Genomic DNA, 16,617 nt, shown 5'->3' on the forward strand with positions numbered 1-16,617 from the left:
GAATCTTTATTCTAACCATTATATATCTTGCCTCTTTATCTTTCACTACCTTAATGACCTCATGACCAAGATTTTTATGGAACAAAATTATAACCCCTCTAGCTGCTTTCCTATATGAGGAGAAGAAAGTTTGTGAGAAACCACGTACCTTAAATTTGTTATGTTCAGCCTCGGAGAGATGAGTCTCCTGTAGGCAGATTATGTCAAGAGCCTTTTTACTTAAGAAGTTTACCACTGCTTTCCTTTTAATAGGGGAGTGGATCCCTCCCACATTCCATGAAATCAACTTTATCTTCTAACTAAGAAGTGGACTTTACCCCTAAATTAGAAATAGTGAATAGCTCGAAAGGGGGCCCCGGAGGGGTGGGGAGGGGGTACAGGGAGGGGGGGAGAGACGGAGAGAAAGAGAGAGAGAGAAAAAAAAAAAAAAAAGGGATATATACTTTTCAATTTGACAAGTATCACTGAGATTCAATAGGGACCAAATATTTACAATTATTAAAGAAACACCTTTACCTAAGTGATAATATAATGCAAACAGAAACAAAAACAAAAAAAGAAAAAAATGATGTTTAAACCTTAGGCCATTTCTATCATATAACATCCATCTTGTAAATTCGAAGAAATGGAACAAAGTGCCTATGCTTTCATTAATTGAACCTGTGCTATATATTTTAAATTCTAGGTTATAAATCTCTTTGTGCATTAAAAGATCGGTTATAAATATAAACATGACATAAACTATTGGTGTATCATCCTTAAGCCATTCAAAAATAAAAAAGTTTAAATCAGCTTCACACCTGTGTAGCAATTTGAATATTACATTTAAACAACACAGTATTAGACTAGAAATACTATTTCGAATTCGAATGTGACATTCGAATTCAAATATTACATTTAAAACTCAGTATTAGAAATACTATTTCAAATTCGAATGTGACATTCAAATGTAGCATTCTAATTCGAATATTACATTTATTAAACAAAGTTGTAGACTGTAAACATTCTATTATTCGAACGAATATTTTCGAATTTTATTGAAAAATTCGAAAATGAAAATTCAAAAATAGAATGTTAGAATGTTATATAAACATTCGAAATTCTATACAAATGAACGAATGTCTCAAAATTCGTTTTAAATTTTGAATTTTTAGAAACATTTGCCCATCCCTACTTGAGGATGTGTGCGCAACTGGCGACAGTTCCACAAACAGTTTTTAATGTTGCAAGGCAATAGGTTCAGGATTTATAGTTTTAGTAATATTAAAATCCAGTAAAATAAGTTAATATATGTCCTGTCCATAGAAATCCATATTGGCAATCTTGTTTACAGTCTGAATCAAAATGGAAATAGTGCTTTAAAAAAACAAAATTAGAATAAAATAAAGTCCAAAACAATTCTTGTAAAAGTTGAAAAATGACCATATAGCGATAGAAAAATGGTACCCGTCCTGACAACCTAAAATATGCATTCATATGATTTAGCAGTGGTGCGGATGGAAATGGATTACATTAGATTCCTATGAAAGTCGCAATTAAGCGATTCCCTTTAAAAACCTGATTTAATTGACAATCACAACAATGCAAGTGTGATATACAATCAAATAATAAAATAGAAATGATAAACACGCCATTTGTAGATGTTGGTGTCCAGAAGTCACTATAGAAGTATGACCATCATGCCAAGATACATATGGCATTCATATATTTACTGATTGTTGAAGATGTTTTCTGATGGCAATAGGTTAATGACACAAATGCAAATGACTATTTGTGTTGCAGTGAGAACAAAGGGGTTACTTGAATAGAGCTTTCCTGTAACCTTAAGAGGTGTGAATAGACTATTGTATCAGTCAGTTTCTGGTGACCTCCCGGTTTCTATTTTAGGTACTTAACACATGAAAAATATTTTTCAGGAGTTTTTTCCATTTAAAACCCTATTTGCAGTGACACCGTTTTAACAAACAAAACAAAATAGCATATTTTCAGTAGCAAATTGCCGGTAAATTGTGATCAAGGCCTTAAACAGTTAAACAAACTGGCTATTAGATTTTTATAAAGCATTATGAAACAGCTTAGTCTATAATACAGCTCAGACAGAGCAAAAACACATCAGAGGTTTGTAATCAAGCTTATATCAGTACCTAAATACTTCTGTTAATTTTAATATAAAATAAAAAAGCATTGCCACCAAAACCGTTTTTTTTGTTTTTACACATAAACACCCACATAATTTTTTTTTTAGTATTCCTGGTACACATATTATAGAAAGATAAAATGTGCCTTCAGGCATGTGTCTATATTAAGGATGAGTAAGATGGGCAGAAATGTTTTCATTGACAGTCTGTTATAATTTTGTTCATGATTAATAGAGTCTTGTCATTTTGTTTATGATTAATAGAGTCTTGTCATTTTGTTTATGATTAATAGAGTCTTGTCATTTTGTTTATGATTAATAGAGTCTTGTCATTTTGTTTATGATTAATAGAGTCTTGTCATTTTGTTTATGATTAATAGAGTCTTGTCATTTTGTTTATGATTGACAGAGTCTATTGTCATTTGCTTTATAAATTGCACTTTTCGTTTGAGAAACCTATACATACTGCTAAGCATATATCCAAAAGAGTTTTTCAAACTTACACAATGATCCAGGCTTTCCTATCCCTCTTTCTACTCTCTCTCTTTTCCCAAGGATATGAAGCTTGGAGTCCCAGGACCATCAGTGTCTCTAATGGAGGAAGATGGGGAAACTGGGGGTCAACTAATTGGTGTCCCTCAGGTTCTGTGGCCAGAGGATTTTCTGTTAAGGTGAGAACTCCATAATATATTTTATTATTAAATACATTAGTAACACATTATTAATACCCTAGAAACCTTTAATATATATATATATATATATATATATATATATATATACAGTATATATATATATATATATATATATATATATATAATATATATATATATATATATATATATATATGTATATATATATATATATATATATATATATATATGGGACACACAAAATCAAACTAAATTTTCATGATTTAAATAGAGCATCTGATTTAAAATTTTCCAACTTACTTCTATTATGAAATTTACTTTGTTCTATTGGTACCCATGCACTATATGGCAGTATAGTTTACAACAATATTTTCAACTTAGTTATACAATGGTGAGCACTGCAGAGAACACTGCTGGCAATAATGTATAAACTTGTTAAAATAATTTTGCAAACACTGCTGCCATAAAGTGCTCAGGATATATGTACACCTCTGAGTATACTTAGGTATGCTCTTCAACAAAGGATACAAAAAAACAAAGTAAATTTAACTATAGAAGTAAAATTATTTAAAATGGCATGTTCTGTCTGAATCATGGAAGTTCCATTTCTAATTTCATGTTCAAATAGCACTGTGTGGCAAAACAACTGCATGCAAAATAAAATGAGTATATAAGGCTTTCATTTTGTTAGCAAATTCTCCACTGAAAAGTTCTTAGTATGTTTATCTTGTCTGTGACCAATAAGGGACAGATATACATGAAACCCTACACTGATCAAACAGTCACTGTGCAGAATGTTGCACATTGAGGACTAGAGTACAAGTGGTGAGCAAATTAACGCTCCTGCTTGCACGTTAACTCCATCAGTAGTAAGCTTTTTGCGTATGTCGGGTAGCGCACTTATTACTAGTTGAAAGTAAAACATTTTCGCACAAGCAATAATCAGACGCACGCAAAAAGCCAAACTTCTATTATCACAGCGTGTTAACGTATTCCCCCATAGTCTTCAATGAAGCGTGAAAAGTGGAGAAATACCTAAGTCGTGTGCAAACACGATCGTGTTTACTTAAGTGCACTAATCCGAATTTAAATATGAATATTTCACATTCCAATTTTCTTTATATAGCAGAATATGCTGTATTATTATTTTGTATTATTATTCTTATATAAATATTCCTATATATATATGATGGGTTTTTTGTTGGTAAAATAAATATCTATGTATATAGGTGTAGTTATATAAAGATATATGTAGAATATCTATTTAAAAATACTTAGAACACATTCCCCTATGTAAAGAACATTGGAATGCAAAATATTTACAGTAATTACATAATTTTACACTTTCTTAAAAATGTATATTGTTGTGAATATTATCCTTATTATTATTTTTATTATTATTTCAGTAGTGTACCCGCAAAGTGTATTATGTGTTTAGACACAATAAATATGATGTAACCTCTATATCATTCTGATAATGTAACTCATATATATATAATAGCGGTTACCAACTTTGCAGGGGCAATGTGTGCAATTTAATAACACTCTGAATTATATCATTTGCAAAGGATAATAGATATAAATGCTGAATCCTTTTAGTTCTGATTTGTCTATTAATTAAACTGAGACCAGATCAATAAACCAACTTAGTTTATTAAAAGAATTATTGGAAATAATAAGCAATATTTGAATAAAGCAAATCAATAAGCAAACATCATTACAATGATTTAATGATTATCAGGTTAAAACTAATTAAAACAATCACTAAATTATTTTATTTGCAGTAGCTTGTGTGTATAATAGAGAAACAGAAACTTTTGTTATTTAAATTCTCAGCATAGCTGGCAAGAATCAGGTAAACTAATAACCCTGGCAAACCATAAGAAAATGATATTATTACCAAATTCCTGACCCAGTGTTATTGTCGACAGATAAGACCAGGTTAACAGGAATTACCAAACAAAAATATTTGTGACTATAAAGGGCAAACCAGAATACCTAATTCAATAATAAAACTTTGAATATAAATAATATATCTGTATGTGTACCTGAATATATACGTAAATACACATGATCAATTGTACCCCTATATTTTATAGCACAGACATATGTGATTAATATGCAATATCAAAATGGTGAATTATACTGGACAATTGTCCTGACAATATTGAGTAAACATGTTTTTAGCTACTTGACTGCAAAGGGCTCCAATGCACTTATTTATATATGTATATACTAGTGTTAAATCCCATGTACACGGGCCAAAATGTTTAAGGAAAGAAATATACCTATCCCTCTATAAATCTATCCCTCTATCTCTATCCCTATCCCTCTATTCATCTGTCCCTCTATCCATCTATCGCTAGCCCTATCCCTCTATTCCTCTATCTCTAGCCCTATCCCTCTATGTCTATCCCTCTATCTATTTATCAATTTATCCCTCTATCTCTATCCCTATTCCTCTATCTCTATCCATCTATCCCTCTATCGTTATCTTTATTCCTCACCGTCTGTATTGATAAAAAATCTGCCATTATATGCAGGCGGAGCAAATATTGTGCTCCAGCTCAATATGCGACAGATGCCTGGAGCTTCCTGAAACTATCTCACGCCTGCGGTTAAAGCAAGGTATGTTTGTCCTTGTGCAGTCTGCATGACTGCATCGGACAAACATACTTGGCCTTTTATAATATAGGACTAGTGTTAAATGTTTTAAGGAAAGAAATATACCTATCCCTCTATCTATCTATCTATCTATCTATCTATCTATCTATCCCTTTCCTGTATCACTATCCCTTCATCTCTATCCCTTTATTCATCTATCCCTCTATTTCTATCCCTCTATCCCTATCCCTCTATCTCTATCCCTTTATCCATCTATCCCTATCCCTCTATCTCTATCCCTCTATCCCTATCCCTCTATCTCTATTCCTCTAACCCTATCCCTCAATCTCTATCCCTCTATCTCTGTCCCTCTATCCCTATCCCTCTATCTCTTAATCCCTCTATCTCTATCCATCTATCCATTGATCCCTCTATCTCTATCCCTCTATCCATATCCCTCTATCTCTATCCCTATCCCTCTATCAATCTATCCCTCTATCCCCTATCCCTCTATCTCTATCAATCAATCTATCTCTATCTATCTATCCCTATCCCTCTATCCATCTATTCCTCTATCCCAATCCCTATATCCTTATATCCCTCTATCCATATCCCTCTATCCCTATCCATCTATCCCTATCCCTCTATACATCTGTCCCTATCCTTCTATACATCTATCCCTATCCCTCTATCCATCTATCCCTATCCCTCAATCCCTATCCTTCTATCCATCTATCCCTATCCCTCTATCCCTCTCCCTTTATCCTTTTATCCCTCTATCCTTCTATCTCTCTATCCCTATCCCTCTATCCATCTATCCCTCTATCCCTATCCCTCTATCTATCAATCTATCTATCTATCTATCTATCTATCTATCTATCTATCTATCTATCTATCTATCCCTATATCCATCTATCCCTCTATCTCTATCCCTATATCCATCATTCCCTATACCTCTATCTCTATCTATATCCCTCTATCTATATCCCTATCTTTCTATCCCTATCCCTCTATCCATCTATCCCTATATCCATCTATCCCTTTCCCTCTATTCCTATCCCTCTATCTCTATTCCTATCCCTCTATACCTATCCCTATCCCTCTATACCTATAGCTCTATCTCTTTATTTTTCTGCAATGTAGGATCCCCCTAATCCTCTAACCTTCCTGATACCCCTGCAAACAGTTCTCTAAACCTTCCCCCTCTAACTATTGCCACTATCTTAGGTACTGGCAGCGGTCTCCCAGTACCTATAAACCCCTTTTATGAAAAAAAAAATTAACTTTTTTTTCTTATTTTTTCTGTAGTGTATATATATACATATTTAGACGTGTACATATTTATCTCTATGTTAAAGCTCTTTGCGTTTTTTTTCTAACACATGAGACTTCATATTTTCGAGCCCTTATAAGTTTTTAATGCAATATCTTTTTAAAATAAATTTTATTAGACCGTGTTAATATGAGTGTAACTGTACTTTTACGTGTATTTTTGTATTTTTTTGTGTTTTGTGCAACTTTTTAGTTGTGCGTAACAGTTAACCAGAGCTCTGACGTTGCACTATCCATTGTGCTCAAGTGATCGCATTTACTTTTAACTTGTAATATGAGTGATACTTCCAACGCACACAAAGAGCAACCCCTTTCACTCATGCGCAACACATTTTTACTAGATTTAATTTAATATTTAACATATTTTAAGGAAATACATTTTACACTATTTTTTTTCTAAATATTTAAACTACTAATATAATTTAAAAAAAAAAAATACAATATTCATCGGTTAATGTTTGCCTTGAATGCATCATTCTATCTAGCAATACATTATTTTATGTTTTATTGTTGTATCGTTATTCACCAAAATAGCTGTGAAAATTGGGCAGTGTGTGCCCTCTAGGGTTGCCAGGTTTCCAACCATACAGTGCAGTATTTTTATCAAGCTGTCTAGTAACATTTTCACAAAAATACTGGACACAAATTAATTTTAGTTTAATGTAAAATGCCTCCTGTGCCTCAATGCATTACAAATAAGGAGCATAAAGAAATGATAAACAGACAAGGGGGTCAAATCACTACTGTTTATGCATGGTGCAGCAGCTGATGTGTTCAATGACTGATGTGTTTGTTACCGGCAGCCATGGGGTAAAATGACTGCTTACTATGTGAATTTCTACTATTTTATATGCTTTAAGGTTTTACCTCTCTGTTATACTGTATAGACTATAAGGAATGGAGATCAAATTGTATTACATTTTGTATGAACTTTGCTCCAGGGAAGACACTTGGGGCACGCTCATATATTTGGCGACTGGCCCAAAGCCCAGCATCAGCAATTCGTAGTCATATCAATCGATCACGTACCCGGCGCAGCAGACAAGTTACGCGCATATATTTTACACGTTGGGTGCAGTTTTTACTCCCATAAACTAACATAAAACTGGTGTCGCCAGTCGGTATCACATATCCAGCGCAAGGACATACGTGCGCAGAATTGAGATATTTTACTCCATTTTCTGCTCGTCACACATAGGCAGGCGCAGCAAGCTTTGTGCATAGTAAAAAAAGCACTGTCATTCCCTGGAAGCCTTATCAAACACCTAATGCATGCGCAATATCCACCCCCCTAAACCGCCAAACCCCACATGGCAATGTCTAATAAAAGTTATTAACCCCTAATCCATTATCCCCTCACAACGCAAACACCTAATAAAACTATTAAACCCTAATCTGCCTTCCCCCCACAATGCAAAGTATCTAATAACCTATTAACCCCTAAACCACCAACCCCAACAACACAAAGTATGTAATTAACCTATTAACTCCTAAACCGCCAACCCCCACAAAGTAAAGTATCTAATTAAGCTATTAACTCCTAAGCCGCCAAACCCCACAAAGCAATGTATCTAATTAAACTATTAACTCCTGAACTGCCAACCCCCACAAAGCAAAATATCTAATTAACCTATTAACTCCTAAACCGCTAAATCCCCACAAAGTAAAGTATTAAACTAATAACTAAGCCCCCAAACCTAACACCCCATAACTTAACCCCAATTAAAATACAATGAAATAAAACTGAAAAGATACTAACTACCTTAAGAAATAATAACAACTTACAAAAAATAAAAAACCTAAATTACTAAAAAAAAAAACTACCATTACAGAAAATAAAAAACTAACATTAGAGAAAATAAAAAACTAACATTAGAGAAAATAAAAAAAATAATATTACAAAAAATAAAAAAATTACAAAAAATAAAAAAACCTAACATTACAAAAAATAACAAACGAAATTATCCAAAATAAAAAAGTAATTCCACATTCTAATACACCCGTTTAAAATAAAAACCCACCTTAAAATAAAAAACCCTAATCTATCAATAAACTACCAATAGCACTTAAATGAGCCTTTTGTAGGGCATTGCCTTAAAGTTAAAAGCTCTTTGCAAATGAAATAAACAAATTACCCCCTAACATTACAACCCTCCACCCCGCCCCAATCTCCCAAAATAAAAAAATACTAACTAAAAAAAACCTTATCTACCCATTGCCCCAAAAACTGCATTTGCACGGGCATTGCCTAAAAGGGCATTCAGCTCTTTTTTAGCCCATGAAAAATTACAAAAGCCCTCATCTATTTTTAATACTAACCCCAAAATAGGTACTCACCATTGATGAAGTCTGGCGATACATCTTCTTCCGGGCGGCGAAAGGTCTTCATCCAGGCGGCTCCATCTTCATCCATCGTGGGACCATCTTCTATCTTCATCTCGGTGGCGGCGGGTGCTCTGACAAGGACTTCTGCACGATTGGTCCTCATCCAGGCAACACGGAGGTCCTCTTCATCCGATTACCTGCCGCACACTAAGGATTAAATGCAAGTTTTCCCTTTTATATAGGGGTACCCTTGTATTCCTATTGGCTGAAAATTTCAAATCAGCCAATAGGATGAAAGCTGCTTACATCCTATTGGCTGATTTCACTTTGAAGAATCAAAGTCAAATGAGCCAATAGGATCTAAACAGCTTTTATCCTATTGGCTGATTTGAAAATTTCAGCCAATTGGAATGCAAGGGTACCCTCATATAAAAGGGGTAACGCATTCAATCTTTAGTGTACGACTTGAGACCACATGAAGAGGATCTCTGTGTCGCCGATGACCTCTGCGACTCCGCCTCCACCACTGGGATGAAGATAGAAGATGGACCCGTGGCCAGGATGGAGATTGAAGAAGATGGTCCCGCGATGGATGAAGATGAAGCCGTCTGGATGAAGACTTTTCACCGTTATGATGAAGATGGATCGCCGCACTTCATCTATGGTGAGTACCAATTTTGGGGTTAGTGTAAGGTTTCTTTTTTTTTTTGCGGGGTGTTTTTTTTTTTTTTTAAGATTAGGGCTTTTTTTTATTATGGGTTATAAAAGAGCTGAATGCCCCTTTAAGGGCAATGCCCATAAAAATGCTCTTTTTGGGGCAATGGGTAGATTAGGGTTTTTTTTAGTTAGGTTTTTATTTTTATTTTGGGGGTTTGGGGGGTTGTAATGTTAGAGGGTAATTTGTTTATTTTATTTGCAAAAGAGCTGTTAACTTTAGGGCACTTTAGGAAACAGTTGAATATTCTATATATTTAGGTAAAAAGCTTTTATTATGATTTATTGTAAACTGCAAATACATTATTCTAAAAGATGCAACAGTTGGAAAATGAAACTAAAACATAACATACTATGACCCCTTGTGGTTAATGTGCTAATTACAATCAATTACTTTTTTACTGAGTCACATTATTATTATCAGTTATTTGTAGTGCACCAACAGGTTCCACAGTGCTAAGGACATGGGTCTAATAAAAAAGGTGACAGTTATAAGAGACAAAGGAATAGAGGGCCCTGCCAAGAGTTTCACTGTTGAAAATCTTCTATTATGAAATTGTTCTACAAAGCAGCTAGACTCGTAGGCTTACATGCTAAGGGTGTTCAAGGGGATAGCTAAAGGAGGAGAGGAACTAAAATAGGAAAATCGTAGTGTATATTATATGCATCCCTAAACAGTAGAGTCTTTAAGGAGTGCTTGAAAGTTTGAAAACTAGGGGAGAGTCGTTTAGAGCAAGGCAGAGAATTCCACAAAATTGGAGCCAGTCTGGAAAAGGTTGGTAGACAGGAATGTGAGGAGGTAACAAGAGAGGAGGAGAGAAGGAAGTCATGAGCAGAGTAAAGGGAACAAGAGGGCAATTATCTGGAGACTAGGTCGGAGATATAGAGGCCCATTTATCAAGCTCCGTATGGAGCTTGAGGGCCCGTGTTTCTGGCGAGTCTTCAGACTCGCCAGAAACAGCAGTTATGAAGCAGCGGTCTAAAGACCGCTGCTCCATAACCCTGTCTGCCTGCTCTGAGCAGGCGGACAGGAATCGCCACAATTCAACCTGATCGAGTACGATCAGGTTGATTGACACCTCCCTGCTGGCGGACCATTGGCCGCGAGTCTGCAGGGGACGGCGTTGCACCAGCAGCTATTGTGAGCTGCTGGTGCAATGCTGAATACGGAGAGCGTATTGCTCTCCGCATTCAGCGATGTCTGTCAGACCTGATCCGGCCTCATAGGGTGGAGTAGTGTCATTGAGAGCTTTAAAATTTAGAGTAAGGATTTGATGTTTTATTCTGGAGGTTAGCCAGTGAAGGAATTGGCAGAGAGTTGCAGCAGATGGGAGTGACGTGTAAGGAAGATCAGTCTGGCAGAAGCATTTATTATGGATTGCAAGGGAGATAGAAGGCAGCTAGGGAGGCCAGAGTGGATGGAGTTGCAATAGTCAAGGCGGGAAATGATTAGAAAGTGGATTTTTAAGGTGGAGGCGGCAAGAATTGGCCAAAGACTGGCTATGGGAAGTGCAAGAGAGATCTGAGTCACATTTGACCCCAAGACATCTATCAACAGTTAGAGAAAGTTGTGGGGTAGGGATTTTGGAAGAATGGGGGAAAATAAGGAGCTCAGTTTTTGAGAGATTTAGCTTAAGGTAGTGAGAGGACATCCAGGATGAAATATTAGAAAGACAGTTAGTGACACGAATTAGTAAGGAAGGGGATAGGGCTGCTGCAAAGATGTAGATTTGGGTATCATTAGCATACAAATGGTATTTAAACCCATGGGACGGTATAAAGAAACCTAAGGATGATGTATAAATTGAGAAGAGAAGGGTACAGAGCCTTGTGGTACCTCAACAAAAATTGGAAAATGGTCAGAGGATGTGCCAGGGAAGGTAACACTAAAGGTCCGGTTAGACAGGTAAGAGGAGAGCCACAAGAGAGCTGTGTCACAGATGCAGAAGGATTGGAGGGTTTGGAGCAAGATAGTGTGGTCAACCCTGCCAAAGGCTGCAGACAGATAAAGAAGGATTAACAAAGAAAAGGGACCTTTAGATTTTGCTGTAATTAGGTCATTAGTAACTTTAATGATTGCAGTTTCTGTGGAGTATTATGGGCGAAATCCAGATTGCAATGGATCAAGGAGGGAGTTTAATGTGAGGCAATGTGAGAAACATGTATATATGAGCCTTTCCAGAAGTTTTGAAGTGAGAGGGAGTAGGAAAATAGGGCTAAAGTTGGATGGGGATGATGGATCAACTGAAGATTTTTTGAGGATAGGTGTAATTAGTGCATGTTTAAGGAATGAGGAAAATATACCAGTGCTGAGGGAGAGATTAAAAATATGTGTGAGGATAGGAGTAAGAATAGGAGAGAGGGAGATGGAGAGCAGTAATTGTGAGGGGATGGGATCAAGGGGACAGGTAGTGAGATGAGAGGAGGATATAAGGGCAGAAACTTCTTCCTCAGTACTGGGAGCAAAAAAGCTGAGTCTGTGGCTTTGCCGGTTTTGGACATTGGTTATTGGTTGAGGGGGTAGGAGACTGGTAGTGTGTTGGGAGTTGATATAGTTTATGATTGAGTCTTTTTTGTTGGTGAAGTGTTTGGCAAAATCTTGAGCTCAGAGAGAAGTGGAAATAGGAGGTAAGGGTGGGTGGAGAAGGGTGTTAAAAGTGGAGAACAGACGTTTTGGGTTTGAAGAAAGAGTAGAGATAAGAGTAGAGAAGTAGTCCTGATTGGAGAAGTTAAGGGCAGAATAGTAGGAGTTTAGGATGAACTTGTAATGAAGGAAGTCAGCTGAACAATGGGATTTTCTCCAATGTTGCTCAGCAGTGCAGGAACATCTACGTAGGTAGCGTGTCATAGGAGTATGCCAGGGCTGAGAATGACTATGTGACTTTTTAGCTATGGTAGAATGTGCAAAATTGTCAAGGACCACTGTAAGAGTGGAATTATAGTGACAGATAGATTGTCCAGGGCAGGAAAAGTAGGAGATGGAAGAAAGCAAATGTTTTAGACAGTTTGAAAGATGTTGCCGATCAAGTGACTTAACACTCCTGTGGAATTTGGTGTGAGGGCTAGAAGGAGGGAGGGCAGTAGAAAGTGCTGTGATATTACAAGTTAAGAAATGATGGTCAGAAAGAGGAAAGTGGGAATTTGTGAAGTTTGAGAGAGTGCATTGATAGCTGAAAATCAGATCAAGGGAGCGTCCATATTTGTGAGTGGGAGAGTCAGACCATAGTAACAGACCGTAAGAGGAAGTGAGCTGGAGTAGTTTTTTTGCAGCAGGGGCAGCGGGATTGTTAACAGGGAGATTGAAATCCCCAAGTATGAGGGCAGGGATGTCTGAGGAGAGTAAATAAGGTAGCAGGGATGCAAAATGATCAATAAATTTAGTTGAGGAGCCAGGGGGAGAGAATAAGCGAATCATGTGGGTTTTGAAGGAAGAAAATGTGAGGGAGGAGATGGGTTGTATTTGTTGAAAGGTGCAATGAGAGGAAAGTAAAATACCTATGCCACCTCCTTACCTGTTTCCGGGCCTCGGGGAATGGCTGAAGTGTAGACCCCCATGTGACAGTGCAGCAGGGAAAGCTGTGTCTGAGGAAGAGAGCCAGATTTCTGTGAGAGCCAGAAGGTTGAGGGAGTGGGATATGAAGAGGTCATGGATAGAAGTTAGTTTTGTTGCACACAGAGCAAGAGTTCCAGAGCGCACAAGTGAATGGGGTGTTTGTTTTAGCTACAAGAGGAACTTGTATAAGGTAAGAGTTGTGGTGTTTAGGTCGAAAGTAAGGCATACATGGGTGGACAAATTTATTAAGTTGTGGGGGACCAGGATTAGGGGATATATCACCAGCAGTGAGTATGAGTAAGAGGGAGAGTGACATAAGATAAGATACAGATTTGCAGTATTGAGAGTGTCTTTTAAATGTGGAACAGGGAGAAGAGAGAGTTTAGCAATATATGAAGTTCATGAGAGCAGAAGTGAGGTGTGGATAAAAGGAATGGGCTGATGAATGTAGCAGGTGGTGAGGAAAAAGGAGTAAATAAAATGTATAGTTTATTAAACAGACAAAAAGGTAGCAAAGAGGAGCATGATGATATGAAACATTTTGCAAAAATGGAAACAATGAGATACATAAAACACAAACTAACAAGAGTACTTCCCTTTTGTCTTGCCCCTTGGCCAATCCTTGTTAAATTCTTGTATAATTTTTACATTAATGCCTCACTTAGAAAATGTTCACTTCGTAAATGCTATTGTGACAGTGCACATTATTGTTTTCTATTTGTATTTGATTTGTGACATAGAAAGTAGTGTTTCCATGCACTTTAATCTCAGAATCTAATTATGTTTCAAACAGGTTTTTAAACCTGTACCTGCCCTAACAACATCTAGAGATGCTTAAACCCTACAAATGTGCCTGGCGAAAACGTGCCCAATAATTTACAAACATTCTACCCAAAGATCTGCTAGACCACACCCACTATATTTCCCTGACACCCTAGACCTGAGGACAGGGGGAATTCTTTGTTTTGGAAATATGCTGTGTGGCAGCCACAGACATTAAACTGTTGAGAAAAACAGAAAGAGAATGGTTATAAATGACCATACTATTGGTTAAACTCCTGTACATGAAGCTCTCTTTAAATCCCTTCTCTTATTATAACCTATTACTAGGGTTGCCAGGTGTCCAGTATTCATCCAGACAGTATTTTAGCAGGCTGTCCAGTAAAATCTATACAAAAATAAAGGACAATTAAATTTCCAGTATTTTTAAAGTCCCATAGTGACACTGTGCACTTTCTATTATATGTATTACTGGTAGCATAGGTAGGATCATCAAGGGACCAAATCACTACTATGTATGTGTGTTACTAGTATTCAAAAATGTGAAACTATTGGAGTGTATGTTACTGGCAACAAAGGGGATAAAATGACTGCACAGCTGTGAAAAATATACATGGTAGGATCAAGGGTGTGGTCTAAGGTTGAGCATTTGCGAGGATTCTCCCTTACACTCATAAGTGGTCCATTATTTTTATGGAGCACAGCTGGCAACCATACCCATTACAGAAGCCATTTGGTAAAGCTCTGCATCTTTATACTGGGCACCATCTTGATACACATATATTGTAGCTTCCTGAAGCATTACTGACTTCCTGACGGCTGTGCTTTACACTTTAAAAATGCTTACATTTATTAGAGTTACATTTTTGCATTTTTTACATTGTTTAATTTATATTACAAATATAAAAAGCCCTCTGGAATAATACAGAGAAATGCAACCATTGCAAAAATATACAGCTCCTGCTGTGTATTGTGATTACTAAACTGAAGTGCATGGCAATATCACTGATCTGTGAATATGCACAGCTTCTGTCACTGGGTACAAGAATACTTAAATTCCAAGATGGCGGTGGTGGCGTGCAGTGTGAAGATGCAGAGCTTCTGTCACTGGGCACAAGAATACTTAAAGGGACATTAAACACTAAATAAATGCTAGATAGAATGATGAATTCAAAGAAAAAATTAGTTTGAGAATAACATGTAGATGTATTTCTTAAGTTTCATTAGCTATTTAAATAGTGACAAAATAAGTGTAAAGTTTTAGGGGCATATTTATCAAAGCATCAATCTCAGTGCATTTGTCGGCGTCAATACGCTCACCAGACATCGCTGCCGCGGATCCACATACGATCCCCTTATTTATCAAAATAACCATCAAAAACACGCACAGTCATCGATGTCACGGTTATTCTGGTTTTTCCAAACTTTATACCATTTGATTACTGTCCATGAACAAGCACATTTCTCTAAAGCTAGTCTTTTATTTTTCATCTGTTATTGTCCAAGAAATAGCTACATTTATACCTCATCAAACAATATCTCATAGGAAGTTATTTTTATATTCATTTGTTATATGATTATGATACTTTCACATAAATTAATGTGTATTTGTATTTCTAGAAGTCATGATATGCTTGTAAATGATTATTAATGCTAGAATTTGTACATATATCTTTGCACATACTTGTGTATATATATATATATATATATATATATATATATATATATATGTGTGTGTGTGTGTGTGTGTGTGTGTGTGTGTGTGTGTGTTATGTCTGAAATCTTTTGCAAACATATTTACATGTCCCTAAGTTCCTTTTTTTGTTCTAAACAATGTTGTCTGTCATATATCTGGTTAATTTATACCACTATATGTATATATTGTAAATGTATTATTATTCTGAGCAGGAATAATTGCGAATATAACATGTAATCAGGATATCATATGTATTTATTTGCAATCAATGGATATTTTAAGAGCTGGGGCAGTTTTCTCTCTGCACCTGTATAACCCCTCCTGATTGCAATCTAGTTTTAAAAAACACCCCTACACAGGTGTTATAAAATGGGCTGGCATATATGATGATATTTCTTACTGAAAAAGAAATTCAAGAGAAGGAAAAAATACACTGAAAATAGCATGACAGTAAAGAGGTGTTTTTAATTTCTGCTGTATCGGAATCATGACAGTTTAATGTTAGGTGGGCTATCCCTTTGAGTTATCATCTTAAGATTATATTGAATTATTATTATTATCGGTTATTTATAGAGCGCCAACAGATTCTGCCGCGCTAACATCAATTTGAATTTTAAAATCCTTGTCTAAAATATTACACTGTGTCCTAATGTCAGCATCAATGTTTATCTTTAATACTAATTTCACATATACATACTTTCAAAGTATAATACACAATGTAACAATACACAATATAACAAACGGCACTTACAAGTTCTGATGAGTGATCAATGACACAAGTATCGAGCAATTTGATCCGTTAGTTATAGTTTATAATGTACTAGTA

At 36.0% G+C, this 16,617-nt stretch overlaps 1 protein-coding gene across 1 annotated transcript in view; it reads left to right on the top strand.

Moving 5' to 3' along the window:
- Positions 1-2,620: 2,620 nt before the first annotated feature.
- LOC128662332 (vitelline membrane outer layer protein 1) overlaps positions 2,621-16,617 on the top strand; it is a 65,484-nt gene continuing 51,487 nt past the window's right edge. Inside the window, exon 1 of the mRNA XM_053716134.1 lies at positions 2,621-2,808. Within this exon, the coding sequence (XP_053572109.1) occupies positions 2,644-2,808 (165 nt within the window). The 5' untranslated portion in view covers positions 2,621-2,643. The remainder of the gene's footprint in view (positions 2,809-16,617) is intronic.

The sequence above is a fragment of the Bombina bombina genome, chromosome 6 (assembly GCF_027579735.1).
Source record: "Bombina bombina isolate aBomBom1 chromosome 6, aBomBom1.pri, whole genome shotgun sequence".
Taxonomy (NCBI): Eukaryota; Metazoa; Chordata; class Amphibia; order Anura; family Bombinatoridae; genus Bombina; species Bombina bombina.